The sequence below is a fragment of the Coregonus lavaretus genome (assembly GCF_964263955.1).
Source record: "Coregonus lavaretus genome assembly, contig: HAP1_SCAFFOLD_1269, whole genome shotgun sequence".
Classification (NCBI taxonomy): Eukaryota; Metazoa; Chordata; class Actinopteri; order Salmoniformes; family Salmonidae; genus Coregonus; species Coregonus lavaretus.
The window spans coordinates 102,139-130,000 of record NW_028156269.1 but is presented as its reverse complement, the minus strand read 5'-3'; the positions used below and the strand labels follow the sequence as shown (position 1 = coordinate 130,000).

General features: G+C 46.9%; 2 protein-coding genes across 4 annotated transcripts in view; one reads left to right on the top strand and one right to left on the bottom strand.

The window, feature by feature from the left end:
- Window positions 1-3,429, bottom strand: part of arpc1a (actin related protein 2/3 complex, subunit 1A) — an 11,124-nt gene extending 7,695 nt beyond the window's left edge. For 2 of the 3 annotated variants that reach the window (XM_084200529.1, XM_084200530.1), the window contains exons 1-6: window positions 3,185-3,429; window positions 2,493-2,604; window positions 2,182-2,286; window positions 1,833-2,055; window positions 1,595-1,702; window positions 134-346 (exon numbers count right to left, since the gene is read on the bottom strand). In XM_084200529.1, coding sequence (XP_084056655.1) covers window positions 134-346; window positions 1,595-1,702; window positions 1,833-2,055; window positions 2,182-2,286; window positions 2,493-2,556 — 713 coding nt within the window. In that variant the 5' untranslated portion in view covers window positions 2,557-2,604; window positions 3,185-3,429. The remainder of the gene's footprint in view (window positions 1-133; window positions 347-1,594; window positions 1,703-1,832; window positions 2,056-2,181; window positions 2,287-2,492; window positions 2,605-3,184) is intronic. The other variant, XM_084200531.1, reaches the window with a different exon arrangement.
- Window positions 3,430-5,158: 1,729 nt separating this feature from the next.
- On the top strand, window positions 5,159-13,196 carry LOC311126539 (lipopolysaccharide-induced tumor necrosis factor-alpha factor homolog; the record flags this gene model as incomplete). Its single annotated transcript, XM_084200533.1, has 5 exons — window positions 5,159-5,219; window positions 9,823-9,963; window positions 10,411-10,524; window positions 11,764-11,932; window positions 13,019-13,196. The coding sequence occupies 5 exons, from the start codon at window positions 5,159-5,161 to the stop codon at window positions 13,194-13,196; spliced, it is 663 nt and encodes a 220-aa protein (XP_084056659.1).
- Between the last annotated feature and the right edge of the window lie 14,666 nt (window positions 13,197-27,862).

Below are 27,862 nucleotides of genomic sequence, written 5' to 3'. Positions count from 1 at the left end.
TCTAGATAACCCCACCCCCCCCCCAGAGAGAGACTTACGTGGATCCCTTGGTGCCGTCCACCACAGTAACAGTGGAGTCGTGTGAGACCCAGGCCAGTCTAGATAACACCCCCCCCCCCAGAGAGAGACTTACGTGGATCCCTTGGTGCCGTCCACCACAGTAACAGTGGAGTCGTGTGAGACCCAGGCCAGCCTGTTACCAGAGGAGGAGAAGGACACAGAATGGACCCATCCTCCTCCCCCAGCACCCCCAAACTCAGCCAGCACCGCCCCAAAAGGCATCTTGGACCCCCAGGGGGTCGGGCCGGGCTTCTCCTCCACTTCCTTGATGTAGGCCGAGAACACCCTGGGGGGGGAGGGGGGTAGATATTTTAAATAACTATTAAATCAGGGGCTGTATGTATCAAGTGTCTCAGAGTAGAAGCGCTGGATCAGTTTAGCCTTTTAGATCCCAGTGAATAAGACTACATGGACCTGATCCTGGATCAGCCCTCCCACTGAGACGCTGAACACAGACCCCAGGATAGGATAGGACCCCAGGTATCTAATGTATAAAGACCACTGATAGTATCAGACCCCAGGATAGGACCCCAGGATAGGATAGGACCCCAGGTATCTAATGTATAAAGACCACTGATAGTATCAGACCCCAGGTATCTAATGTATGAAGACCACTGATAGTAATCAGACCCCAGGTATCTAATGTATGAAGACCACTGATAGTATCAGACCCCAGGTATCTAATGTATAAAGACCACTGATAGTATCAGACCCCAGGTATCTAATGTATAAAGACCACTGATAGGATCAGACCCCAGGTATCTAATGTATAAAGACCACTGATAGTATCAGACCCCAGGTATCTAATGTATAAAGACCACTGATAGTATCAGACCCCAGGTATCTAATGTATAAAGACCACTGATAGTATCAGACCCCAGGTATCTAATGTATAAAGACCACTGATAGTATCAGACCCCAGGTATCTAATGTATAAAGACCACTGATAGTATCAGACCCCAGGTATCTAATGTATAAAGACCACTGATAGTATCAGACCCCAGGTATCTAATGTATAAAGACCACTGATAGTATCAGACCCCAGGTATCTAATGTATAAAGACCACTGATAGTATCAGACCCCAGGTATCTAATGTATAAAGACCACTGATAGTATCAGACCCCAGGTATCTAATGTATAAAGACCACTGATAGTATCAGACCCCAGGTATCTAATGTATAAAGACCACTGATAGTATCAGACCCCAGGTATCTAATGTATAAAGACCACTGATAGTATCAGACCCCAGGTATCTAATGTATAAAGACCACTGATAGTATCAGACCCCAGGTATCTAATGTATAAAGACCACTGATAGTATCAGACCCCAGGTATCTAATGTATAAAGACCACTGATAGTATCAGACCCCAGGTATCTAATGTATAAAGACCACTGATAGTATCAGACCCCAGGTATCTAATGTATAAAGACCACTGATAGTATCTTAGGATAGAAAGCTACTGATTAGGGTGAAACGTGGTCTCTGATGGTCTGTCTTCTCTCTCTCTCTCCCTCCCTCCCTCCCTCCCTACCTGCATTTGAAGTCACAGGATCCAGCCGCCAGCAGCACGTTGTTGGGATGCCAGTCCAGACTGAGGACGGTGGAACGGATTGGCTTCTTGATGTGCTTACTCACCCACCTGTCACACACACACACACACAGTGAAGTGACACTCAGAGAAAAATAAATACATACCTGAACAACTCACACACACACATTTAAAGGGTATAAAAGGATTTAGCCTGCTTCTCTCTCCTCCCCTCCCTTACCAGTCATTATCAGACTCGAAGTAACAGACTGATATGAGCCTGGCTCCACTGCCCACAGCAAACTTATTCTCCAGAGGAGACCACTTGACGAAGGTAGCAGCCCTGTTGATCCTCAGGATAACCAGAGTGGGCTTCCAGACCCCGTCCTTCAGAGACCAGACGTAGGCGTTGCGGTCCGCCCCACACGTCACGATACGGTCAGACTTAGGAGCCCAGTCGATACCTGGAGAGAGAGAGAGAGAGAGAGTCAATGTAAACCTCTGAAAAGCATAATCAATGTCCAGACATTGTTAAAAAGTATTTTAATGTATTCCTCCACCTGTGATGTCATTTCCTGTGGCTATCCTACCTGTGATGTGTCCATTGTGTTCCTTCAGCTCATGGCTCTTCACCCACTGGTTACCACTCTTCTGATAGATGTGGACCTCATGGTTGTTGGGACTGATGGCAATCTCTACAGGGAGGAGAACAGGAAGTAGAAGGCCAGATAACAGAAGAAGAGTCGGTAGTTAAACATTTTCACCAACGTGGATGTTTTTTTAATACACCTTTTTTTATGTTGTACGCAGTAAAGTGTACATCATGTGCTGTATGCATGTATGTGTCCATTTAAAAAGTATGTGATTTTATATAATAATGCATTGGTCCTGGGGGTCGTACGGGTTCTGTCCCGGTTCCAGGCGTGACAGGTGATGGGTTCGAGCAGAAACTGGTGCAGTGACATGTTGGTTGGAGTCGGGTGCGGTCAGTCTCTCACTGGTCACCGGCTACACTGGGAGAGAAAAAACCCATAGGAATACATGGAGATGACACAGCTCGCTAACTAACGCTACTCGGCTAGCCGCTAGCCTAGCCGCTAGTCACACTACCTATTCGGGAGATTTTTAGCTTACATTTCACAAACTGCTAGACGTGAATGAGTAACAGTGTTTTATACATATAACATCATATACTCGTGATCAAAAAGATGAGTTAGTTCTGCGTTTAGGAGCAAGGTGTGGCTGAGCTAATTAGCTGGCTAGCCATTGACGGACAATCCCACCCTAATGTTCGCTAACTAACTAGCCCAATTTCGCATGTACGATAACTAAACCAGCTAACTAGTTAGCAAACAATATGTTCTAGTACTTTATTTCTACTTTTGAATGTCCATACAAAAAAATAACTCAACACGATTAAGAACGATACAAATTTGCTACGAAAAATAACGACAATAAAACGTTTTAATCTCGCCCGTAAAAAACGAGGCCTCCTCTCTGGATCCAAGCCCCAAACTTTCCTGCGAGCCGTGGCCCGCTCCCAACGACACAGTTCGCCATTGACGCTAGTTAGCATGCTAACTGTTAGCTTACCTTGGTTTTTGACAGAGCAGTCTTCTCGCTGGTCCTTTATTTATTTATTTATTTATTCGGAAACGATAGATTGATGATGACGTTGGGGAGACAGCGGAACGGACTTGAATTCGCGGACTCTGGGCAGTCGACACGAATCCGTCCAGGAATGTCGGGAGTCGAACCAAGGAAGCTTAGCTTCCAGCTACATTCAGATGGGATGGGGATGTCAGCCAAGCCGGAGACAGTCGCCTATTTGTTTCTGTTGTTGAAGGCGGCCCCTAGCGGCTAATGAACCGAGCCTTGGCAGAATGGGCGGGATGCACCGAGGAGCTGTGGTTTGGCTCGTTTACTGTCGTAACAAAATTATTCAACCAGTTTGATACCTTGAAGTGAAATAAACTGTCAAGACTACAACACTCATTTTGAATCGTGACCATTGTATTGATTAGACTAAAGTGGTTTGAAGCCCTAGTTCAAAGCCTACAATATGTTGAAATATATATTCTGTTTTTCAGAGTGGAGGAGTCATCATTGGAAAAACGGATGTCAAAAGCTTTCCAGACAGGAAAAGTTGAGGATTCAATTTATTTTAATTTCCCCCATCATTTAATACTGACACACACTGGCATCAAATAGTCTACAACAATGAACTCCTACTGTGCTCAAATTGATGTATTGCTGACTAGTACCCTGTTCTGTCAGGTTTCTGAACTGAACTCTTTCGTCCTTTCTCCTCATTGCAGATATTGGTTTTGACAGATGTACTTGCTGCTTCACAATCAAGGACTCACCAGGCTTTGGGGGAGGGTGTGGTAGAAGTTAGGGATTTATTTGGTTTAGAATTGTATTTTCATGGTAGTATAGAATTGGGCAGATCATGAGTGATCTTACATTCCAGCACAGTAGTTGCCGGCATGCACTTAAACGATTTGTTTGTGGACCGCCATGATGTCATAGAAGAAGAAGAAGAAGAAGAAGAAGAAGAAGAAGAAGAAGAAATTAATGAGAATAAAATGAGAATAAAATGATCCTGACACCATCTAAAATATAACACGTGTGGCACTCTCAATTTGAATGGGCCTTGAGAATAATATTTATTTCTCGCATAGAACGCACAACAAAAAGCTGACTAGGTAAATGGGGGGGTAAACTATTCTACTATTGGTTTATCTGATCTTGCTGTTCGTTACTCTTCTTGTTGGCAGAGGAAAGGTAACCTACATTAACCACTTAAAAAATGGCTACATTTGTTCCAAACAGTAAAATCATGTGACCAACAGAAAATGCTATGCAGGTTTACATGAAACGGACATTTTTCATTATATAGCTTAATTAAAACATGCGACAATAGCAAGGCTGCTGTCTCACAGCCATGAGACTATATTATTGAACATGCAAATATCGTAAGCAGCTAATGTAAAACATCATTTTCAAACATTTGAGGAATGTCAGGTAGTGAAATGGCCCAGAGTTGTTCCTGTGTCAGACAAAAAGGAAAACTCTGCCAGGCCCTAAAGAAATCCTGGAACAGTATCCACTCTCATCCTGACTACACACGAGGCATAAGAAAGGGATGTAGCTCAGTCGGTAGAGCATGGCGTTTTGCAACGCCAGCGTTGTGGGTTCGATTGGGGGGCTTGAGGCCCTAGCTAGAAGTTTCACTCAAACAGATAAACTGATCTTAGATCAGTAACAGGGACTACTTCACCATGCTCCTACCCGCTCCTGTGGGAGTGGCCAGACCCACCTGTCTGTCAGCTGATTCAGGTGATGAGGTAACTGACCAATGAGATGACAGGAGCACCAATCAACACCTTAATACGCTCTCTCTGGGCCAGATATTTTTGACTACTCTCTCAACAAGGTCTGGGTTAGATATTTGACCATCATGACACTTGTCTTGACTTATTTCCTGGAGGAAAAGAGCCTCATCAATTACTGTGATCATTTTGTGGTTTCTCTCTGTCTCTCCTCAGCTGTCCAGCGAAGGCCATGGACCCATCACTGAAGTCAGAGGAACCATGTCCTACCCCTCCTCCCTACTTCCTACCAGGTAAGACTGAAGTCAGAGGAACCATGTCCTACCCCTCCTCCCTACTTCCTACCAGGTGAGACTGAAGTCAGAGGAACCATGTCCTACCCCTCCTCCCTACTTCCTACCAGGTGAGACTCTACACCCTCCATGCTAGCTATGATATAATCAAGCAATAAGGCCCAAGGGGATGTGGTATATGGCCAATATACCAAGGGCTGTATGACTCCATGTTACTGTAATCTTTAGACTAGCACAGGGCTGTATGACTCCATGTTACTGTAATCTTTAGACTAGCACAGGGCTGTATGACTCCATGTTACTGTAATCTTTAGACTAGCACAGGGCTGTATGACTCCATGTTACTGTAATCTTTAGACTAGCACAGGGCTGTATGACTCCATGTTACTGTAGTCTTTAGACTAGCACAGGGCTGTATGACTCCATGTTACTGTAGTCTTTAGACTAGCACAGGGCTGTATGACTCCATGTTACTGTAATCTTTAGACTAGCACAGGGATGTATGACTCCATGTTACTGTAGTCTTTAGACTAGCACAGGGCTGTATGACTCCATGTTACTGTAGTCTTTAGACTAGCACAGGGCTGTATGACTCCATGTTACTGTAGTCTTTAGACTAGCACAGGGCTGTATGACTCCATGTTACTGTAGTCTTTAGACTAGCACAGGGCTGTATGACTCCATGTTACTGTAGTCTTTAGACTAGCACAGGGCTGTATGACTCCATGTTACTGTAGTCTTTAGACTAGCACAGGGCTGTATGACTCCATGTTACTGTAGTCTTTAGACTAGCACAGGGCTGTATGACTCCATGTTACTGTAGTCTTTAGACTAGCACAGGGCTGTATGACTCCATGTTACTGTAGTCTTTAGACTAGCACAGGGCTGTATGACTCCATGTTACTGTAGTCTTTAGACTAGCACAGGGCTGTATGACTCCATGTTACTGTAGTCTTTAGACTAGCACAGGGCTGTATGACTCCATGTTATTGTAGTCTTTAGACTAGCACAGGGATGTATGACTCCATGTTACTGTAATCTTTAGACTAGCACAGGGCTGTATGACTCCATGTTACTGTAATCTTTAGACTAGCACAGGGCTGTATGACTCCATGTTACTGTAGTCTTTAGACTAGCACAGGGCTGTATGACTCCATGTTACTGTAGTCTTTAGACTAGCTCAGGGTTTCTTGCACGTCAACATCCGAAGCCTCCTCCCCAAGTTTGAGTTATTCACTGCGAAAGCACACTCTGCCAACCCTGATGTTCTAGCAGTGTCTGAATCCTGGCTTAGGAAGGCCACCAAAAATTCAGAAGTTTCCATCCCGAATTACAACATTTTCCGTCTAGATAGAACTGCCAAAGGGGGTGGAGTTGCAATCTACTGTAGAGATAGCCTGCAGAGCTCTATCGTACTATCCAGGTCTGTGCCCAAACAGTTTGAGCTCTACTTCTAAAAATCCACCTTTCCAGAAATGTCTCACTGTTGCCGCTTGCTACAGACCCCCCTCAGCCCCCAGTTGTGCCCTGGACACCATATGTGAATTGCTTGCCCCCCATCTATCCTCAGAGTTCGTACTGCTTGGTGACCTAAACTGGGATATGCTTAACACCCCGGCCGTCCTACAATCTAAACTAGATGCCCTCAATCTCACACAAATTATCAAGGAACCTACCAGGTACAACCCTAAATCCGTAAACATGGGCACCCTCATTGATATCATCCTGACTAATTTACCCTCTAAATACACCTCCGCTGTCTTCAACCAGGATCTCAGCGATCACTGCCTTATTGCCTGCGTCCGTAATGGGTCCGCGGTCAAACGACCACCCCTCATCACTGTCAAACGCTCCCTAAAACACTTTAGCGAGCAGGCCTTCCTAATTGACCTGGCCCAGGTATCCTGGATGGATATAGATCTCATTCCGTCAGTAGAGGATGCCTGTATGTTCTTCAAAAGTGCTTTCCTCTCCATCTTAAATAAACATGCCCCATTCAAACAATTCTGAACTAAGAACAGATATAGCCCCTGGTTCACCCCAGACTTGACTGCCCTTGACCAGCACAAAAACATCCTGTGGCGTACTGCATTAGCATCGAACAGCCCCCGCGATATGCAACTTTTCAGGGAAGTCAGGAACCAATATACACAATCAGTTAGGAAAGCAAAGGCTAGCTTTTTCAAACAGAAATGTGAATCCTGTAGCACTAACTCCAAAAAGTTTGGGACACTGTAAAGTCCATGTTGAATAAGAGCACCTCCTCCCAGCTACCCACTGCACTGAGGCTAGGAAACACTATCACCACCGATAAATCTACGATAATCGAGAATTTCAACAACCATTTTGCTACGGCTGGCCATGCTTTCCACCTGGCTACCACTACCCCGGCCACCAGCTCTGCACCCTCCGCTGCAACTTGCCCATGCCCCACTCCCCGCTTCTCCTTCACACAAATTCAGATAGCTGATGTTCTGAAAGAGCTGCAAAATATGGACCCCTACAAATCAGCTGGGCTAGACAATCTGGACCCTTTGTTTCTTAAATTAGCCGCCGAAATTGTCGCAACCCCTATTACTAGCCTGTTCAACCTCTCTTTCGCATCGTCTGAGATCCCCAGAAATTGGAAAGCTGCCGCGGTCATCCCCCTCTTCAAAGGGGGTGACACTCTAGATCCAAACTGTTACAGACCTATATCCATCCTGCCCTGCCTTTCGAAAGTATTTGAAAGCCAAGTTAACAAACAGATCACCGACCATTTTGAATCCCACCGTACCTTCTCCGCTATGCAATCTGGTTTCCGAGCTGGTCATGGGTGCACCTCAGCCACGCTCAAGGTCCTAAACGATATAATAACCGCGATCGATAAAAGATAGTACTGTGCAGCCGTCTTCATCGACCTGGCCAAGGCTTTTGACTCTGTCAATCACCGCATTCTTATTGGCAGACTAAATAGCCTTGGTTTCTCAAATGACGGCCTCGCCTGGTTCACCAACTACTTCTCAGAGTTCAATGTGTCAAATCGGAGGGCCTATTGTCTGGACCTCTGGTAGTCTCTATGGGGGTGCCACAGGGTTCAAATCTCGGGCCGACTATTCTCTTTGTATATCAATGATGTCGCTCATGCTGTTGGTGACTCTTAGATCCACCTCTACGCAGACGACACCATTTTGTATACATTTGGCCCTTCATTGGACACTGTGTTAACAAACCTCCAAACGAGCTTCAATGCCATACAACACTCCTTCCGTAGCCTCCAACTGCTCTTAAACGCTAGTAAAACTAAATGCATGCTCTTCAATCGAATGCTGCTTGCACCCGCCCACCCGACTAGAATCACTACTCTCGGCGGGTCTGACTTAGAATATGTGGACAACTACAAATACCTAGGTGTCTGGTTAGACTGTAAACTCTCCTTCCAGACTCGCATTAAGCATCTCCAAGCCAAAGTTAAATCTAGAATCGGCTTCCTATTTCGCAACAAAGACTCCTTCACTCATGCTGCTAAACATGCCCTCGTAAAACTGACTATCCTACCGACCCTTGACTTCGGCGATGTCATTTACAAAATAGCTTCCAACACTCTACTCAGCAAATCGGATGTAGTCTATCACTTTTTTTGTTTTTTTTGTTTTTGTCACTAACGCCCCATATACTACCTACCATTGTGACCTGTACGCTTTCGTTGGCTGGCCCTTACCACATATTCGTCGCCAAACCCACTGGCTCCAGGTCATCTATAAATCACTTCTAGGTAAATCCCCGCCGTACCTTAGCTCATTGGTCACCATAGCAACACCCACCCGTAGTATGCGTTCCAGCAGGTATATCTCACTGGTCATCCCCAAAGCCAACACCTCCTTTGGCCGCCATTCCTTCCAGTTCTCTGCTGCAAATGACTGGAACGAATTGCAAACATCTCTGAAGCTGGAGACTCTTATCTCCCTCAATAACTTTAAGCGTCAGTTGTCAGAGCAGCTTACCGATCACTGCACCTATACACAGCCCATCTGTAATTAGCCCACCCAACTACCTCATCCCCATATTGTTATTTATTTTGCTAATTTGCACCCCAGTATCTCTATTTGCACATCATCTTCTGCACATCTATCACTCCAGTGTTAATACTAAATTGTAATTATTTTGCACTATGGCCTATTTATTGCCTTACCTCCATAACTTACTACATTTGCACACACTGTATATAGATTTTCTATTGTGTTATTGACTGTACGTTTTGTTTACCCCATATGTAACTCTGTTGTTGTTTTTATCGCACTGCTTTGCTTTATCTTGGCCAGGTCGCAGTTGTAAATGAGAACTTGTTCTCAACTGGCTTACCTAGTTAAATAAAGTATATTAAAAGGAGATGACATGAGGATCTATCTCTCTAGTTGTTTCAGTCCAGGGTAAAGGAGATGACATGAGGATCTCTCTCTCTAGATGTTTCAGTCCAGGGTAAAGGAGATGATATGAGGATCTATCTCTCTATATGTTTCAGTCCAGGGTAAATGAGATGACATGAGGATCTATCCATCTCTCTAGATGTTTCAGTCCAGGGTAAAGGAGATGACATGAGGATCTCTCTCTCTAGTTGTTTCAGTCCAGGGTAAAGGAGATGACATGAGGATCTCTCTCTCTAGTTGTTTCAGTCCAGGGTCCATAAACACACATGCAGACAGCAGGCAGGCAGGGCCGGTTACAGGCGTAAGGACCCAGGCCACTAGGGGGCCCCCAACCCAGAGTTAGAACAGTATAATACACGGTGTACAAGGTGCTATTTGGACATGCAGTTGTGCATCAGCAATGTTTTTCTTGTCTTGTCAGTCACTGACAGTCACTCAATTATCCATGTCAGCTAACCATTTTTGTATTGGTAAATTAGTCTAGCCGGCTATCTAGACTTGTAGTAATCGTGGCGGAGTGCCGACCGGTCACGCAGGGCACGTGCCCAGAGTGCCCAAAATGTGTAGAACTGCAGGAAATAAGCTTTAAAACTGAATCTCAACCAAATCTCGCTTAGTGTCCCCAAAAGACACACGACACACACAGACATCAGACACACACACACACACACACACACATCAGACACACACACACACACACACACACACACATCAGACACACACACACACACACACACCCTTCAGATTGTAGATAGTGATGTATCCTGTGTTGTTGTTGTTAACAGTGGAGAGTGAACAGGGTGATAATGTAAAGATCTACTCTCCCTTCAACCATGGACCCCCTCCTACACCTAAAGATGGCTGCAACTCCATCAGTCACACCCCCCTACCCATACCAGGTTAGTACACACCTACCATACCAGGTTAGTACCCCCCTACCCATACCAGGTTAGTACACACCCCTACCCATACCAGGTTAGTACACCCCCCCACCCACCCATACCAGGTTAGTACCCCCCCCCCCCTACCCATACCAGGTTAGTACACCCCTACCCATACCAGGTTAGTGCACACCCCCCACCTACCCATACCAGGTAAGTACACCCCCCCCCTACCCATACCAGGTTAGTACCCCCCCTACCATACCAGGTTAGTACCCCCCCCTACCATACCAGGTTAGTACCCCCCCTACCATTCCAGGTTAGTACCCCCCCCTACCATACCAGGTTAGTACCCCCCCCCTACCATACCAGGTTAGTACCCCCCCCCCCTACCATACCAGGTTAGTACCCCCCCCCTACCATACCAGGTTAGTACCCCCCCCCTACCATACCAGGTTAGTACCTCCCCCCCCCTACCATACCAGATTAGTACCCCCCCTACCATACCAGGTTAGTACCCCCCCCCTACCATACCAGGTTAGTACCCCCCCCTACCATACCAGGTTAGTACCCCCCCCCCTACCATACCAGGTTAGTACCCCCCCCTACCCATACCAGGTTAGTACCCCCCCCTACCATACCAGGTTAGTACACCCCTACCAGGTTAGTGCACACCCCCCACCTACCCATACCAGGTAAGTACCCCCCCCCCTACCCATACCAGGTTAGTACCACCCCTACCATACCAGGTTAGTACCCCCCCCTACCATACCAGGTTAGTACCCCCCCTACCATTCCAGGTTAGTACCCCCCCCCCCCCCACCATACCAGGTTAGTACCCCCCCCACCATACCAGGTTAGTACCCCCCCCCCCTACCATACCAGGTTAGTACCCCCCCCCCCCCTCTACCATACCAGGTTAGTACCCCCCCTACCATACCAGGTTAGTACCCCCCCTACCATACCAGGTTAGTACCCCCCCCCCCCCCCCTCCCCTACCATACCAGGTTAGTACCCCCCCTACCATTCCAGGTTAGTACCCCCCCCACCACACCAGGTTAGTACACACCCCCTACCATACCAGGTTAGTACCCCCCCCTACCATACCATACCAGGTTAGCCCCCCCCCAGACAGAAGCTTGGGTCTAACCCTAACCCCTTATCTAACCCCCTTGTCCTCTCAGGTGGTGCTAGCCCCCCCCAGACAGAAGTTTGGGTCTAACCCTAACCCCTTATCTAACCCCCTTGTCCTCTCAGGTGGTGCTAGCGCCCCCAGACAGTGGCTTGTCCAGCACTATGAGTCGAAGCTGAGGGATTCTCCTGGTCTCATCAGATGTCCTTCCTGTCAGAGCCAGGTGATGAGTGACGTAACGCACCACGCTGGAACCTTCTCCTGGACCATGTGTCTGGTCTTCATCCTCTGTGGGTGAGGACAGAGACACACACACACACACACACACACACACACACACGCCATCTCACCTATACACACACCCCAGCAGTAACGGGTATATTGACTGTTCTCCTCTGTCTATATACACACCCCAGCAGTAACAGGTATATTGACTGTTCTCTCTGTCTATATACACACCCCAGCAGTAACAGGTATATTGACTGTTCTCCTCTGTCTATATACACCCCCCAGCAGTAACAGGTATATTGACTGTTCTCCTCTGTCTATACACACACCCCAGCAGTAACAGGTATATTGACTGTTCTCCTCTGTCTATATACACACCCCAGCAGTAACAGGTATATTGACTGTTCTCCTCTGTCTATATACACACCCCAGCAGTAACAGGTATATTGACTGTTCTCCTCTGTCTATATACACACCCCAGCAGTAACAGGTATATTGACTGTTCTCCTCTGTCTATATACACACCCCAGCAGTAACAGGTATATTGACTGTTCTCCTCTGTCTATATACACACCCCAGCAGTAACTGGTATATTGACTGTTCTCCTCTGTCTATATACACACCCCAGCAGTAACAGGTATATTGACTGTTCTCCTCTGTCTATATACACACCCCAGCAGTAACAGGTATATTGACTGTTCTCCTCTGTCTATATACACACCCCAGCAGTAACAGGTATATTGACTGTTCTCCTCTGTCTATATACACACCCCAGCAGTAACAGGTATATTGACTGTTCTCCTCTGTCTATATACACACCCCAGCAGTAACAGGTATATTGACTGTTCTCTCTGTCTATATACACCCCAGCAGTAACAGGTATATTGACTGTTCTCCTCTGTCTATACACACCCCAGCAGTAACAGGTATATTGACTGTTCTCCTCTGTCTATATACACACCCCAGCAGTAACAGGTATATTGACTGTTCTCCTCTGTCTATACACACACCCCAGCAGTAACAGGTATATTGACTGTTCTCCTCTGTCTATATACACACCCCAGCAGTAACAGGTATATTGACTGTTCTCTCTGTCTATATACACACCCCAGCAGTAACAGGTATATTGACTGTTCTCCTCTGTCCCTCCAGGTTATTCCTAGGCTGCTGTCTGATCCCGTTTTTCCTCAGGAATTTCAAGGACGCCTATCACACCTGCCCTCGCTGTCACATGGTCCTTCACATCCACAGGAAGAGCTGCTGCCCCACGACCTCTGACCCCTCCTCCCTGACCTCCTGCCTAGGGTCAGGGCACCCCTATCAAGCCTGATGTGTGGTGGGGTGGGGGCTTGAATCATATAGTCTCTATAGCACCGCCTGTTGGTGTCTGAGACAGGGCTCGTATCATATAGTTAATAACCACCTGTTGGTGTCTGAGACAGGGCTCGTATCATATAGTCTCTATAGCACCACCTGTTGGTGTCTGAGACAGGGCTCGTATCATATAGTTAATAACCACCTGTTGGTGTCTGAGACAGGGCTCGTATCATATAGTCTCTATAGCACCACCTGTTGGTGTCTGAGACAGGGCTCGTATCATATAGTTAATAACCACCTGTTGGTGTCTGAGACAGGGCTCGTATCATATAGTTAATAACCACCTGTTGGTGTCTGAGACAGGGCTCGTATCATATAGTCTCTATAGCACCACCTGTTGGTGTCTGAGACAGGGCTCGTATCATATAGTTAATAACCACCTGTTGGTGTCTGAGGCAGGGCTTGTATCATATAGTCTCTATAGCACCACCTGTTGGTGTCTGAGGCAGGGCTCGTATCATATAGTCTCTATAGCACCGCCTGTTGATGTCTGAGACAGGGCTTGTATCATATAGTCTCTATAGCACCGCCTGTTGGTGTCTGAGACAGGGCTTGTGTCATATAGTCTCTATAGCACCGCCTGTTGGTGTCTGAAGCAGGGCTTGTGTCATATAGTCTCTATAGCACCGCCTGTTGGTGTCTGAGGCAGGGCTTGTATCATATAGTCTCTATAGCACCGCCTGTTGATGTCTGAGACAGGGCTTGTATCATATAGTCTCTATAGCACCGCCTGTTGGTGTCTGAGGCAGGGCTTGTATCATATAGTTAATAACCACCTGTTGGTGTCTGAGGCAGGGCTTGTATCATATAGTCTCTATAGCACCGCCTGTTGGTGTCTGAGGCAGGGCTTGTATCATATAGTCTCTATAGCACCGCCTGTTGGTGTCTGAAGCAGGGCTCGTATCATCTAGTCTCTATAGCACCGCCTGTTGGTGTCTGAGGCAGGGCTTGTATCATATAGTCTCTATAGCACCACCTGTTGGTGTCTGAAGCAGGGCTCGTATCATCTAGTCTCTATAGCACCGCCTTTTGGTGTCTGAGGCAGGGCTTGTCTCGTATAGTCTCTATAGCACCACCTGTTGGTGTCTGAAACAGGGCTCGTATCATCTAGTCTCTATAGCACCGCCTGTGTCTGATTTGTGATGTTACCTTTTAAACAATGTCTGTCAACCTGTTCTGTAAAGACTTAAAATAATAAATAATGCTTTTTAACATTTACCTGTTGAGCTTTGTGTTATTTGGAAAAACTGTTCAAAATGATGAATATATATATATATATATATATATACATACACACACACAGTGGGGAAAAAAGTATTTAGTCAGCCACCAATTGTGCAAGTTCTCCCACTTAAAAAGATGAGAGAGGCCTGTAATTTTCATCATAGGTACACGTCAACTATGACAGACAAAATGAGAAAAAAAAATCCAGAAAATCACATTGTAGGATTTGTAATGAATTTATTTGCAAATTATGGTGGAAAATAAGTATTTGGTCAATAACAAAAGTTTCTCAATACTTTGTTTTATACCCTTTGTTGGCAATGACACAGGTCAAACGTTTTCTGTAAGTCTTCACAAGGTTTTCACACACTGTTGCTGGTATTTTGGCCCATTCCTCCATGCAGATCTCCTCTAGAGCAGTGATGTTTTGGGGCTGTCGCTGGGCAACACGGACTTTCAACTCCCTCCAAAGATTTTCTATGGGGTTGAGATCTGGAGACTAGGCTAGGCCACTCCAGGACCTTGAAATGCTTCTTACGAAGCCACTCCTTCGTTGCCCGGGCGGTGTGTTTGGGATCATTGTCATGCTGAAAGACCCAGCCACGTTTCATCTTCAATGCCCTTGCTGATGGAAGGAGGTTTTCACTCAAAATCTCACGATACATGGCCCCATTCATTTTGTCCTTTACACGGATCAGTTGTCCTGGTCCCTTTGCAGAAAAACAGCCCCAAAGCATGATGTTTCCACCCCCATGCTTCACAGTAGGTATGGTGTTCTTTGGATGCAACTCAGCATTCTTTGTCCTCCAAACACGACGAGTTGAGTTTTTACCAAAAAGTTATATTTTGGTTTCATCTGACCATATGACATTCTCCCAATCCTCTTCTGGATCATCCAAATGCACTCTAGCAAACTTCAGATGGGCCTGGACATGTACTGGCTTAAGCAGGGGGACACGTCTGGCACTGCAGGATTTGAGTCCCTGGCGGCGTAGTGTGTTACTGATGGTAGGCTTTGTTTCTTTGGTCCCAGCTCTATGCAGAACATTCACTAGGTCCCCCCGTGTGGTTCTGGGATTTTTGCTCACCGTTCTTGTGATCATTTTGACCCCACAGGGTGAGATCTTGCGTGGAGCCCCAGATCGAGGGAGATTATCAGTGGTCTTGTATGTCTTCCATTTCCTAATAATTGCTCCCACAGTTGATTTCTTCAAACCAAGCTGCTTACCTATTGCAGATTCAGTCTTCCCAGCCTGGTGCAGGTCTACAATTTTGTTTCTGGTGTCCTTTGACAGCTCTTTGGTCTTGGCCATAGTGGAGTTTGGAGTGTGACTGTTTGAGGTTGTGGACAGGTGTCTTTTTATACTGATAACAAGTTCAAACAGGTGCCATTAATACAGGTAACGAGTGGTGGACAGAGGAGCCTCTTAAAGAAGAAGTTACAGGTCTGTGAGAGCCAGAAATCTTGCTTGTTTGTAGGTGACCAAATACTTATTTTCCACCATAATTTGCAAATAAATTCATTAAAAATCCTACAATGTGATTTTCTGGAAATGTTTTTCTCAATTTGTCTGTCATAGTTGACGTGTACCTATGATGAAAATTACAGGCCTCTCTCATCTTTTTAAGTGGGAGAACTTGCACAATTGGTGGCTGACTAAATACTTTTTCTCCCCACTGTGTGTGTGTGTGTATATATACAGTGGGGAGAACAAGTATTTGATACACTGCCGATTTTGCAGGTTTTCCTACTTACAAAGCATGTAGAGGTCTGTAATTTTTATCATAGGTACACTTCAACTGTGAGAGACGGAATCTAAAACAAAAATCCAGAAAATCCCATTGTATGATTTTTAAGTAATTCATTTGCATTTTATTGAATGACATAAGTATTTGATCACCTACCCACCAGTAAGAATTCCGGCTCTCACAGACCTGTTAGTTTTTCTTTAAGAAGCCCTCCTGTTCTCCACTCATTACCTGTATTAACTGCACCTGTTTGAACTCGTTACCTGTATAAAAGACACCTGTCCACACACTCAATCAAACAGACTCCAACCTCTCCACAATGGCCAAGAACAGAGAGCTGTGTAAGGACATCAGGGATAAAATTGTAGACCTGCACAAGGCTGGGATGGGCTACAGGACAATAGGCAAGCAGCTTGGTGAGAAGGCAACAACTGTTGGCGCAATTATTAGAAAATGGAAGAAGTTCAAGATGACGGTCAATCACCCTCGGTCTGGGGCTCCATGCAAGATGTCTCCTCATGGGGCATCAATGATCATAAGGAAGGTGAGGGATCAGCCCAGAACTACATGGCAGGACCTGGTCAATGACCTGAAGAGAGCTGGGACCACAGTCTCAAAGAAAACCATTAGTAACACACTACGCCGTCATGGATTAAAATCCTGCAGCGCACGCAATGTCCCCCTGCTCAAGCCAGCGCATGTCCAGGCCCGTCTGAAGTTTGCCAATGACCATCTGGATGATCCAGAGGAGGAATGGGAGAAGGTCATGTGGTCTGATGAGACAAAAATATAGCTTTTTGGTCTAAACTCCACTCGCCGTGTTTGGAGGAAGAAGAAGGATGAGTACAACCCCAAGAACACCATCCCAACCTTGAAGCATGGAGGTGGAAACATCATTCTTTGGGGATGCTTTTCTGCAAAGGGGACAGGACGACTGCACCGAATTGAGGGGAGGATGGATGGGGCCATGTATCACGAGATCTTGGCCAACAACCTCCTTCCCTCAGTAAGAGCATTGATGATGTGTCGTGGCTGGGTCTTCCAGCATGACAACGACCCGAAACACACAGCCAGGGCAACTAAGGAGTGGCTCCGTAAGAAGCATCTCAAGGTCCTGGAGTGGCCTAGCCAGTCTCCAGACCTGAACCCTATAGAAAATCTTTGGAGGGAGCTGAAAGTCTGTGTTGCCCAGCGACAGCCCCGAAACCTGAAGGATCTGGAGAAGGTCTGTATGGAGGAGTGGGCCAAAATCCCTGCTGCAGTGTGTGCAAACCTGGTCAAGACCTACAGGAAACGTATGATCTCTGTAATTGCAAACAAAGGTTTCTGTACCAAATATTAAGTTCTGCTTTTTCTGATGTATCAAATACTTATGTCATGCAATAAAATGCAAATTAATTACTTAAAAATCGTACAATGTGATTTGATCAAAATTACAGACCTCTACATGCTTTGTAAATAGGAAAACCTGCAAAATCGGCAGTGTATCAAATACTTGTTCTCCCCACTGTGTGTATATACGTCTACACTATAGAGCAGTGTCCTGTCATGTCACACCTCTGAAATGTCTTCTCATAACACTGACTCATAGGTACCTTTAGCCTGGGGTGGAGTCATTAGTCGCACACAGTAGCAGAAGGTTTGCAACAGAAACTGTCTACTACAAACGGAAAATGTTTTGGAATAAAAACAAGAGTTTCTTTTGGACAAAAATAAAGTTCTGTTTGATTCTGTTTCCCTCTGGTTCTGTTTGGTTCTGTTTTCCTCTGGTTCTTTTTGGTTCTGTTTGACTCTGGTTCTGTTTGGTTCTGTTTGCCTTTGGTTCTGTTTGGTTCTGTTTTCCTCTGGTTCTGTTTGGTTCTGTTTTCCTCTGGTTCGGTTTGGTTCTGTTTTCCTCTGGTTCTGTTTGGTTCTGTTTGCCTCTGGTTGTGTTTGGATCTGTTTTCCTCTGGTTCTTTTTGGTTCTGTTTGGTTCTGTTTGACTTTGGTTCTGTTTGCCTCTGGTTCTGTTTGGTTCTGTTTTCCTCTGGTTCTGTTTTGGTTCTGTTTACCTCTGGTTCTGTTTGGTTCTGTTTGGTTCTTAGTGAATACACTACACCTGTCTTAGCAGTGCTGTTAGGCCTAGAAGTGAAAAAGCAGTGGAATTGGCTTCAAAGTCCAGATTTGAATTTGACCTGGAAGCCAGTTTCACTGCTTAGCCATCACTAGTCTAGATCAGTGGTTTCAACATGTTTTGGTTCCTGTACCACCAAGTACAGTTTGCTCTGCACGAAATACCCCTGAAGCACCCTATAGGCCTGCCTGTTCTGTTGACACTGCCTGGGGGATTGACCCTGCTAGGAGTGCCCCTTGAGGAGTAGTGTTTTAAATCATCATGATAGATTAATGTTATAGAATAATATATAGTAGATGATCTGGAGAGTGATCCTCCGTAGTGATAAACAACAGATGATCTGGAGAGTGATACTCCGTAGTGATAAACATCAGATGATCTGGAGAGTGATACTCCATAGTGATAAACAACAGATGATGTGGAGAGTGATACTCCATAGTGATAAACAACAGATGATGTGGAGAGTGATACTCCATAGTGATAAACAACAGATGATGTGGAGAGTGATACTCCATAGTGTTAAACAACAGATGATCTGGAGAGTGATACTCCATAGTGATAAACAACAGATGATGTGGAGAGTGATACTCCGTAGTGATAAACAACAGATGATCTGGAGAGTGATACTCCATAGTGATAAACAACAGATGATGTGGAGAGTGATACTCCATAGTGTTAAACAACAGATGATCTGGAGAGTGATACTCCGTAGTGATAAGCGTTAAACAACAGATGATCTGGAGAGTGATACTCCATAGTGTTAAACAACAGATTATCTGGAGAGTGATACTCCATAGTGATAAACAACAGATGATCTGGAGAGTGATACTCCGTAGTGATAAACAACAGATGATCTGGAGAGTGATACTCCGTAGTGATAAACTACAGATGATCTGGAGAGTGATACTCCATAATGATAAACAACAGATGATCTGGAGAGTGATCCTCCATAGTGATAAGCGTTAAACAACAGATGATCTGGAGAGTGATACTCCATAGTGATAAACAACAGATGATCTGGAGAGTGATACTCCATAGTGATAAACAACAGATGATCTGGAGAATGATACTCCATAATGATAAACAACAGATGATCTGGAGAGTGATACTCCGTAGTGATAAACAACAGATGATCTGGAGAGTGATACTCCGTAGTGATAAACAACAGATGATCTGGAGAGTGATACTCCATAATGATAAACAACAGATGATCTGGAGAGTGATACTCCGTAATGATAAGCGTTAAACAACAGATGATCTGGAGAGTGATACTCCATAGCGTTAAACAACAGATGATCTGGAGAGTGATACTCCGTAGTGATAAACAACAGATGATCTGGAGAGTGATACTCCGTAGTGATAAACTACAGATGATCTGGAGAGTGATCCTCCATAGTGATAAACAACAGATGATCTGGAGAGTGATACTCCATAATGATAAACAACAGATGATCTGGAGAGTGATACTCCGTAGTGATAAACAACAGATGATCTGGAGAGTGATACTCCGTAGTGATAAACAACAGATGATCTGGAGAGTGATACTCCATAATGATAAACAACAGATGATCTGGAGAGTGATACTCCGTAGTGATAAACAACAGATGAGTGTGCGTCCCAATTGGCACCCTATTCCCTATTTAGGGCACTACTTTAGACCAGAGAATGGCACCCTATTCTCTATATAGTGCACTACTTTAGACCAGAGAATGGCACCCTATTCCCTATATAGTGCACTACTTTAGACCAGAGAATGGCACCCTATTCCCTATATAGTGCACTACTTTAGACCAGAGAATGGCACCCTATTCCCTATATAGTGCACTACTTTAGACCAGAGAATGGCGCCCTATTCCCTATATAGTGCACTACTTTAGACCAGAGAATGGCACCCTATTCCCTATATAGGGCACTACTTTAGACCAGAGAATGGCACCCTATTCCCTATATAGTGCACTACTTTTGACCAGAGAATGGCACCCTGTTCCCTATATAGGGCACTACTTTAGACCAGAGAATGGCACCCTATTCCCTATATAGGGCACTACTTTAGACCAGAGAATGGCACCCTATTCCCTATATAGGGCACTACTTTAGACCAGAGAATGGCACCCTATTCCCTATATAGTGCACTACTTTAGACCAGAGAATGGCACCCTATTCCCTATATAGGGCACTACTTTAGACCAGAGAATGGCACCCTATTCCCTATATAGTGCACTACTTTAGACCAGAGAATGGCACCCTATTCCCTATATAGGGCACTACTTTAGACCAGAGAATGGCACCCTATTCCCTATATAGTGCACTACTTTAGACCAGAGAATGGCACCCTATTCCCTATATAGTGCACTACTTTCTGCCAGAGTTCTATGTGCGCTGTATAGGGGATAGGGTGCCATTGCAGACGTTGGCCTGACTGTTGACTGGGGGGAAAAGAGCTATTTTAGTCCCTTTATCCTTTAATTGAATCTTTACCTCTCCACCACGTGAGGCAGGCAAACATGGATTACACGTGTGAGTGAGTGTCTCTCTCCTCCTCTCTCTCCTCTCTCTCCCCCCTCCTCTCTCTCCTCCTCTCTCTCCTCTCTCTCCCCCCTCCACTCTCTCACCTCCATTTGAAGCTACTGGAATATCTCTCCTCCTCTCTCTCTCCTCCTCTCGCTCCTCCTCTCTCTCCTCCTCCTCTCTCTCACCTCCATTGTAAGCTACTGGAATCTCTCTCCTCCTCCTCTCTCTCTCCTCCTCTCTCTCCTCCTCTTCTCTCTCTCCTCCTCTCTCTCCTCCTCTCTCTCTCCTCCTCTCTCTCACCACCTCTCTCTCTCCTCCTCTCTCTCCTCTCTCTCTCTCACCTCCATTTGAAGCTGCTGGAGTGCACAATGGTCAGTCATTCTATGGATCAGTCATTCTATGGACACGAGAGGTCATTCACACCTTCCCTGTTTGTGTGTGTAGGTCAGTGTGTAGGTGTATGTGTGTGTGTGTGTGTGTGTGTAGGTCAGTGTGTGTAGGTGTATGTGTGTGTGTGTGTTCAGGGGATTTGTCAGGCCACACCCTCTACAGAAGAGGATAAGAAGCAGAGCGGTCCTGGCGTGTCTGGCGTGTGATTTCCACTGCATGTGGTGCCTGATAACGGTTCCCGCTGTTAGGTGCTGTGTGACCCTGCATGGCGGAGCATGCTCCCGGTGGTCCTCCCGTACCTCTCGGTCATCCACCCGCTCCGTCCACTCCTCTTTTTCCTCTCTTCCTCTCTCCTCCGTCTGTTCATCTGTCCATTCCTTTCCTCCGTCTGTTCAGCCGTAAAACAGAGTTCCTGTCTTACCTCCTGCTCTGCTTGGTCAAGATGCCTTTCATCCCTCCTGTCCCCTCCTCCTCCTCCTCCATCTCTCCATCCTGCTTCTCCGTCTTCTCTCTCTCCGTCACAGGGACCGGAACAGGTATCACCACGACGACGTCACCACCGCCGCTCCAGGTAACCCCGGTGAGAGCCGGTAAGGCCAAGGCCCCGTTACTACCGGAGGGGAAGACTAACGTTACCGGCAATTCGGTGAGGGAACACCTGACCGTTAACGGGCAGCTAGGCAGGAAGAGCCAACCACGCAGCAGACTGCCCACCATCAGGGGGAGAGGTGATTGGCTCATTGCTTTCATTTGATTGGTTGATTTGATTAATTGAAATTCAAATGTGTGTATAGATAATCATGGATATTACTGTAAAGTTTGATAATTTATTTTGGTTTTATTTGTGGTTTTTGGTTCAGGTGCAGTGTCGTCAGGGTTATGGGTGGAGGGCAGGAACCCCTGGCTACCGTCAAACAGACTCCCGGTAACCGGCCACAGACTCCCGGTAATGTCACTGCCGTCCGGTAATGGCTCCACCGGTGGTAGAAGCAGCTTCCCTGCCTCAAGCTCCGGAGAGTCGGTGACACAGGGGGTGGAGTTAGAAGAGGATCTCCGAGCCAGCAGGATGGTACCTAAAACAGGAAGCAGTGAGAAGCTCCGAGCCAGCAGGATGGGGACTAGAACAGGAAGCAGTGAGGATCTCAGAGCCAGCAGGATGGGGACTAGAACAGGAAGCAGTGAGAAGCTCCGAGCCAGCAGGATGGTACCTAAAACAGGAAGCAGTGAGAAGCTCAGAGCCAGCAGGATGGGCTCTAGAACAGGAAGCAGTGAGGATCTCCGAGCCAGCAGGATGGGGCCTAAAACAGGAAGCAGTGAGAAGCTCCGAGCCAGCAGGATGGGGACTAGAACAGGAAGCAGTGAGGATCTCAGAGCCAGCAGGATGGGGCCTAGAACAGGAAGCAGTGAGAAGCTCCGAGCCAGCAGGATGGGGACTAGAACAGGAAGCAGTGAGAAGCTCCGAGCCAGCAGGATGGGCACTAGAACAGGAAGCAGTGAGAAGCTCCGAGCCAACAGGATGGGGACTAGAACAGGAAGCAGTGAGAAGCTCCGAGCCAGCAGGATGGGCACTAGAACAGGAAGCAGCGCCCTGGTGGAACCCCGACTTGGAAGCTCCAACTGCAACATTACCGTTCCCAGACGGACTCCGGTAACGTCGCGCCGAGGGAATACTGTAAACATCGGTACTACCGGCTCACTGGACAGCAGTAGAAGCGGTAGTAACGGTGTTAGAGCAGGTAATGTTAATGGGGGCATTAGCCACCTGGTGAAGATATCGCTACTTAATGATCGTTATAAATACGAGGAGGAGGAGGACGGATGGATGGACCAGAGGACAGCCATGAAGTGTACTGAGTGGCTGAGAGGACTGGAGACCGCTACGGGTTAGAAGACAGGAGTTAGAGGTCAGAGGTCAGGAGTTAGAGGTCAGAGGGCAGGAGTTAGAGGTCAGGAGTTAGAGGTCAGAGGGCAGGTGTTAGAGGTCAGAGGGCAGGTGTTAGAGGTCAGAGGGCAGGTGTTAGAGGTCAGAGGGCAGGTGTTAGAGGTCAGAGGGCAGGTGTTAGAGGTCAGAGGGCAGGTGTTAGAGGTCAGGAGTTATAGGTCAGGGTTTATTGAGGAAGAGGATAGCTTTGATATTGTGTGTGAACTGTCGATTGAATGTTTTGGGGACCACTGCAGTCCACATCGTTGAATACCTACAGTATGGGTGTCTGGGGCTGTTTAGATGGTCTACCTGTCTACCTGTGTCTGGGGCTGTTTAGATGGTCTACCTGTCTACCTGTGTCTGGGGCTGTTTAGATGGTCTACCTGTGTCTGGGGCTGTTTAGATGGTCTACCTGTGTCTGGGGCTGTTTAGATGGTCTACCTGTGTCTGGGGCTGTTTAGATGGTCTCCCTGTCTACCTGTGTCTGTCTGGGGCTGTTTAGATGGTCTCCCTGTCTACCTGTGTCTGTCTGGGGCTGTTTAGATGGTCTACCTGTCTACCTGTGTCTGGGGCTGGTTAGATGGTCTACCTGTCTACCTGTGTCTGTCTGGGGCTGTTTAGATGGTCTACCTGTCTACCTGTGTCTGGGGCTGTTTAGATGGTCTACCTGTCTACCTGTGTCTGTCTGGGGCTGTTTAGATGGTCTACCTGTCTACCTGTGTCTGTCTGGGGCTGTTTAGATGGTCTACCTGTCTACCTGTGTCTGGGGCTGTTTAGATGGTCTACCTGTCTACCTGTGTCTGGGGCTGTTTAGATGGTCTACCTGTCTACCTGTGTCTGGGGCTGTTTAGATGGTCTACCTGTCTACCTGTGTCTGGGGCTGTTTAGATGGTCTACCTGTGTCTGGGGCTGTTTAGATGGTCTACCTGTCTACCTGTGTCTGGGGCTGTTTAGATGGTCTACCTGTCTACCTGTGTCTGGGGCTGTTTAGATGGTCTACCTGTCTACCTGTGTCTGTCTGGGGCTGTTTAGATGGTCTACCTGTCTACCTGTGTCTGGGGCTGTTTAGATGGTCTACCTGTCTACCTGTGTCTGGGGCTGTTTAGATGGTCTACCTGTCTACCTGTGTCTGTCTGGGGCTGGTTAGATGGTCTACCTGTCTACCTGTGTCTGGGGCTTCCTGTTCTTTTTCACATCTTCAGGTTTTTCATTTTTGAAAAATTGCGCTTTAGATTTAACAAATCACAAACTCATATCTTTAAAATCTATTTGGCTAAGATCGTTCTCTTCCGAACTAATGTTTATTAATGTTATGCTAAATGTATTTGATGACTTTTTAAAGAATTAAACTCCAAAACAATAAGGACAGAGTCTTACTGTTATCAGTCCTGTCACCTAGAGGGTGCTGTGATCTCTCACTTTCTCCCGGTAAGAGGTATCAAGGCAGTTTGGAGAGTCAACAGTTGACAGGTGCAGTCTCCCGGTAAGGTGTATCAAGGCAGTTTGGAGAGTCAACAGTTGACAGGTCCAGTCTCCCGGTAAGGGGTATCAAGGCAGTTTGGAGAGTCAACAGTTGACGGGTCCAGTCTCCCGGTAAGAGGTATCAAGGCAGTTTGGAGAGTCAACAGTTGACGGGTCCAGTCTCCCGGTAAGAGGTATCAAGGCAGTTTGGAGAGTAAACAGTTGACAGGTCCAGTCTCCCGGTAAGAGGTATCAAGGCAGTTTGGAGAGTCAACAGTTGACAGGTCCAGTCTCCCGGTAAGAGGTATCAAGGCAGTTTGGAGAGTCAACAGTTGACAGGTCCAGTCTCCCGGTAAGAGGTATCAAGGCAGTTTGGAGAGTCAACAGTTGGCGGGTCCAGTCTCCCGGTAAGCGGTATCAAGGCAGTTTGGAGAGTCAACAGTTTGGCGGGTCCAGTCTCCCGGTAAGCGGTATCAAGGCAGTTTGGAGCCGGGTTCAGTGGAGGGTGTATCCTCTCGTTAATCAGCTTAGTGACGACTCATCCTATTACCGGTCAACTGAACCTCTCACCAGGAGCATGTGTGTGTGTGTGTGTGTGTGTGTGTGTGTGTGTGTGTGTGTGTGTGTGTGTGTGTGTGTGTGTGTGTGTGTGTGTGTGTGTGTGTGTGTGTGTGTGTGTGTGTGTGTGTGTGTGTGTGGTCTTGTTCTTCTGTCCTCGTGACGACCTAAAATTCCCAGAAGTCCCCACAAGGACAGTAAAGCAAGGACAATTCTCTCTAGTGGGGAAGCTACTCTTCCTGGGGTTTATTATGGATCCCCATTAGTTCCTGCCAAGGCAGAGGCTACTCTTCCTGGGGTTTATTAGGGATCCCCGTTAGTTCCTGCCAAGGCAGCGGCTACTCTTCCTGGGGTTTATTATGGATCCCCATTAGTTCCTGCCAAGGCAGCAGCTACTCTTCCTGGGGTTTATTAAGGATCCCCATTAGTTCCTGCCAAGGCAGCAGCTACTCTTCCTGGGGTTTATTATGGATCCCTATTAGTTCCTGCCAAGGCAGCAGCTACTCTTCCTGGGGTTTATTATGGATCCCCATTAGTTCCTGCCAAGGCAGCGGCTACTCTTCCTGGGGTTTATTATGGATCCCCATTAATTCCTGCCAAGCCAGCGGCTACTCTTCCTGGGGTTTATTATGGATCCCCATTAGTTCCTGCCAAGGCAGCGGCTACTCTTCCTGGGGTTTATTATGGATCCCCATTAGTTCCTGCCAAGGCAGCGGCTACTCTTCCTGGGGTTTATTATGGATCCCCATTAGTTCCTGCCAAGGCAGCAGCTACTCTTCCTGGGGTTTATTATGGATCCCCATTAGTTCCTGCCAAGGCAGCAGCTACTCTTCCTGGGGTTTATTATGGATCCCCATTAGTTCCTGCCAAGGCAGCAGCTACTCTTCCTGGGGTTTATTATGGATCCCCATTAGTTCCTGCCATGGCAGCGGCTACTCTTCCTGGGGTTTATTATGGAGCCCCATTAGTTCCTGCCAAGGCAGCGGCTACTCTTCCTGGGGTTTATTATGGATCCCCATTAGTTCCTGCCAAGGCAGTGGCTACTCTTCCTGGGGTTTATTATGGATCCCCATTAGTTCCTGCCAAGGCAGTGGCTACTCTTCCTGGGGTTTATTATGGATCCCCATTAGTTCCTGCCAAGGCAGCAACTACTCTTCCTGGGGTTTATTATGGATCCCCATTAGTTCCTGCCAAGGCAGCGGCTACTCTTCCTGGGGTTTATTATGGATCCCCATTATTCCCTGCCAAGGCAGCGGCTACTCCTTCTGGGGTTTTTTATGGATCCCCATTAGTTCCTGCCAAGGTAGTAGCTACTCTTCCTGGGGTTTATTATGGATCCCCATTAGTTCCTGCCAAGGCAGCGGCTACTCTTCCTGGGGTTTATTATGGATCCCCATTAGTTCCTGCCATGGCAGCGGCTACTCTTCCTGGGGTTTATTATCGATCCCCATTAGTTCCTGCCAAGGCAGCGGCTACTCTTCCTGGGGTTTATTATGGATCCCCATTAGTTCCTGCCAAGGCAGTGGCTACTCTTCCTGGGGTTTATTATGGATCCCCATTAGTTCCTGCCAAGGCAGTGGCTACTCTTCCTGGGGTTTATTATGGATCCCCATTAGTTCCTGCCAAGGCAGCAACTACTCTTCCTGGGGTTTATTATGGATCCCCATTAGTTCCTGCCAAGGCAGCGGCTACTTTTCCTGGGGTTTATTATGGATCCCCATTATTCCCTGCCAAGGCAGCGGCTACTCCTTCTGGGGTTTTTTATGGATCCCCATTAGTTCCTGCCAAGGTAGTAGCTACTCTTCCTGGGGTTTATTATGGATCCCCATTAGTTCCTGCCAAGGCAGCGGCTACTCTTCCTGGGGTCCAGACACATTAACCCCCTAGAGTCAATGAAATTGAATTAGCATAATAAGAATCTGTCAGTTTAAACTTGAGATATCTGTTTTGTTTTGCATTGGATGCGTCTCAATCCACTGCATCCGCCTACGTAACACTTCCGCATCTGCGGTGAAAGGTGACAGCGCTAGAACGGTGTTTGTCAGACCAGAAGACGTCCCGAAAATCGGTCTTCTCACAAAGTCGTCTGTAGCGTCCGATCGGTTTGGCCTCAAACTATTATGGAAAGGTCAGGCTCTACGACCCCCACAAGGGTCTTGGGACTTGTCTGAAGTCGGTACCGCCGATCTTCAAACTATTATGGAAAGATGAGGCTCTACGACCCCCACAAGTGTCTTGGGACTCGTCTGAAGTCGGTACCGCCGATCTTCAAACTATTATGGAAAGATGAGGCTCTACGACCCCCACAAGTGTCTTGGGACTCGTCTGAAGTCGGTACCGCCGATCTTCAAACTATTATGGAAAGATGAGGCTCTACGACCCCCACAAGGGTCTTGGGACTCGTCTGAAGTCGGTACTGCCGATCTTCAAACTATTATGGAAAGATGAGGCTCTACGACCCCCACAAGTGTCTTGGGACTCGTCTGAAGTCGGTACCGCCGATCTTCAAACTATTATGGAAAGATGAGGCTCTACGACCCCCACAAGGGTCTTGGGACTCGTCTGAAGTCGGTACCGCCGATCTTCAAACTATTATGGAAAGATGAGGCTCTACGACCCCCACAAGGGTCTTGGGACTCGTCTGAAGTCGGTACCGCCGATCTTCAATCTTCTGTCTGTGGTGTCTGTA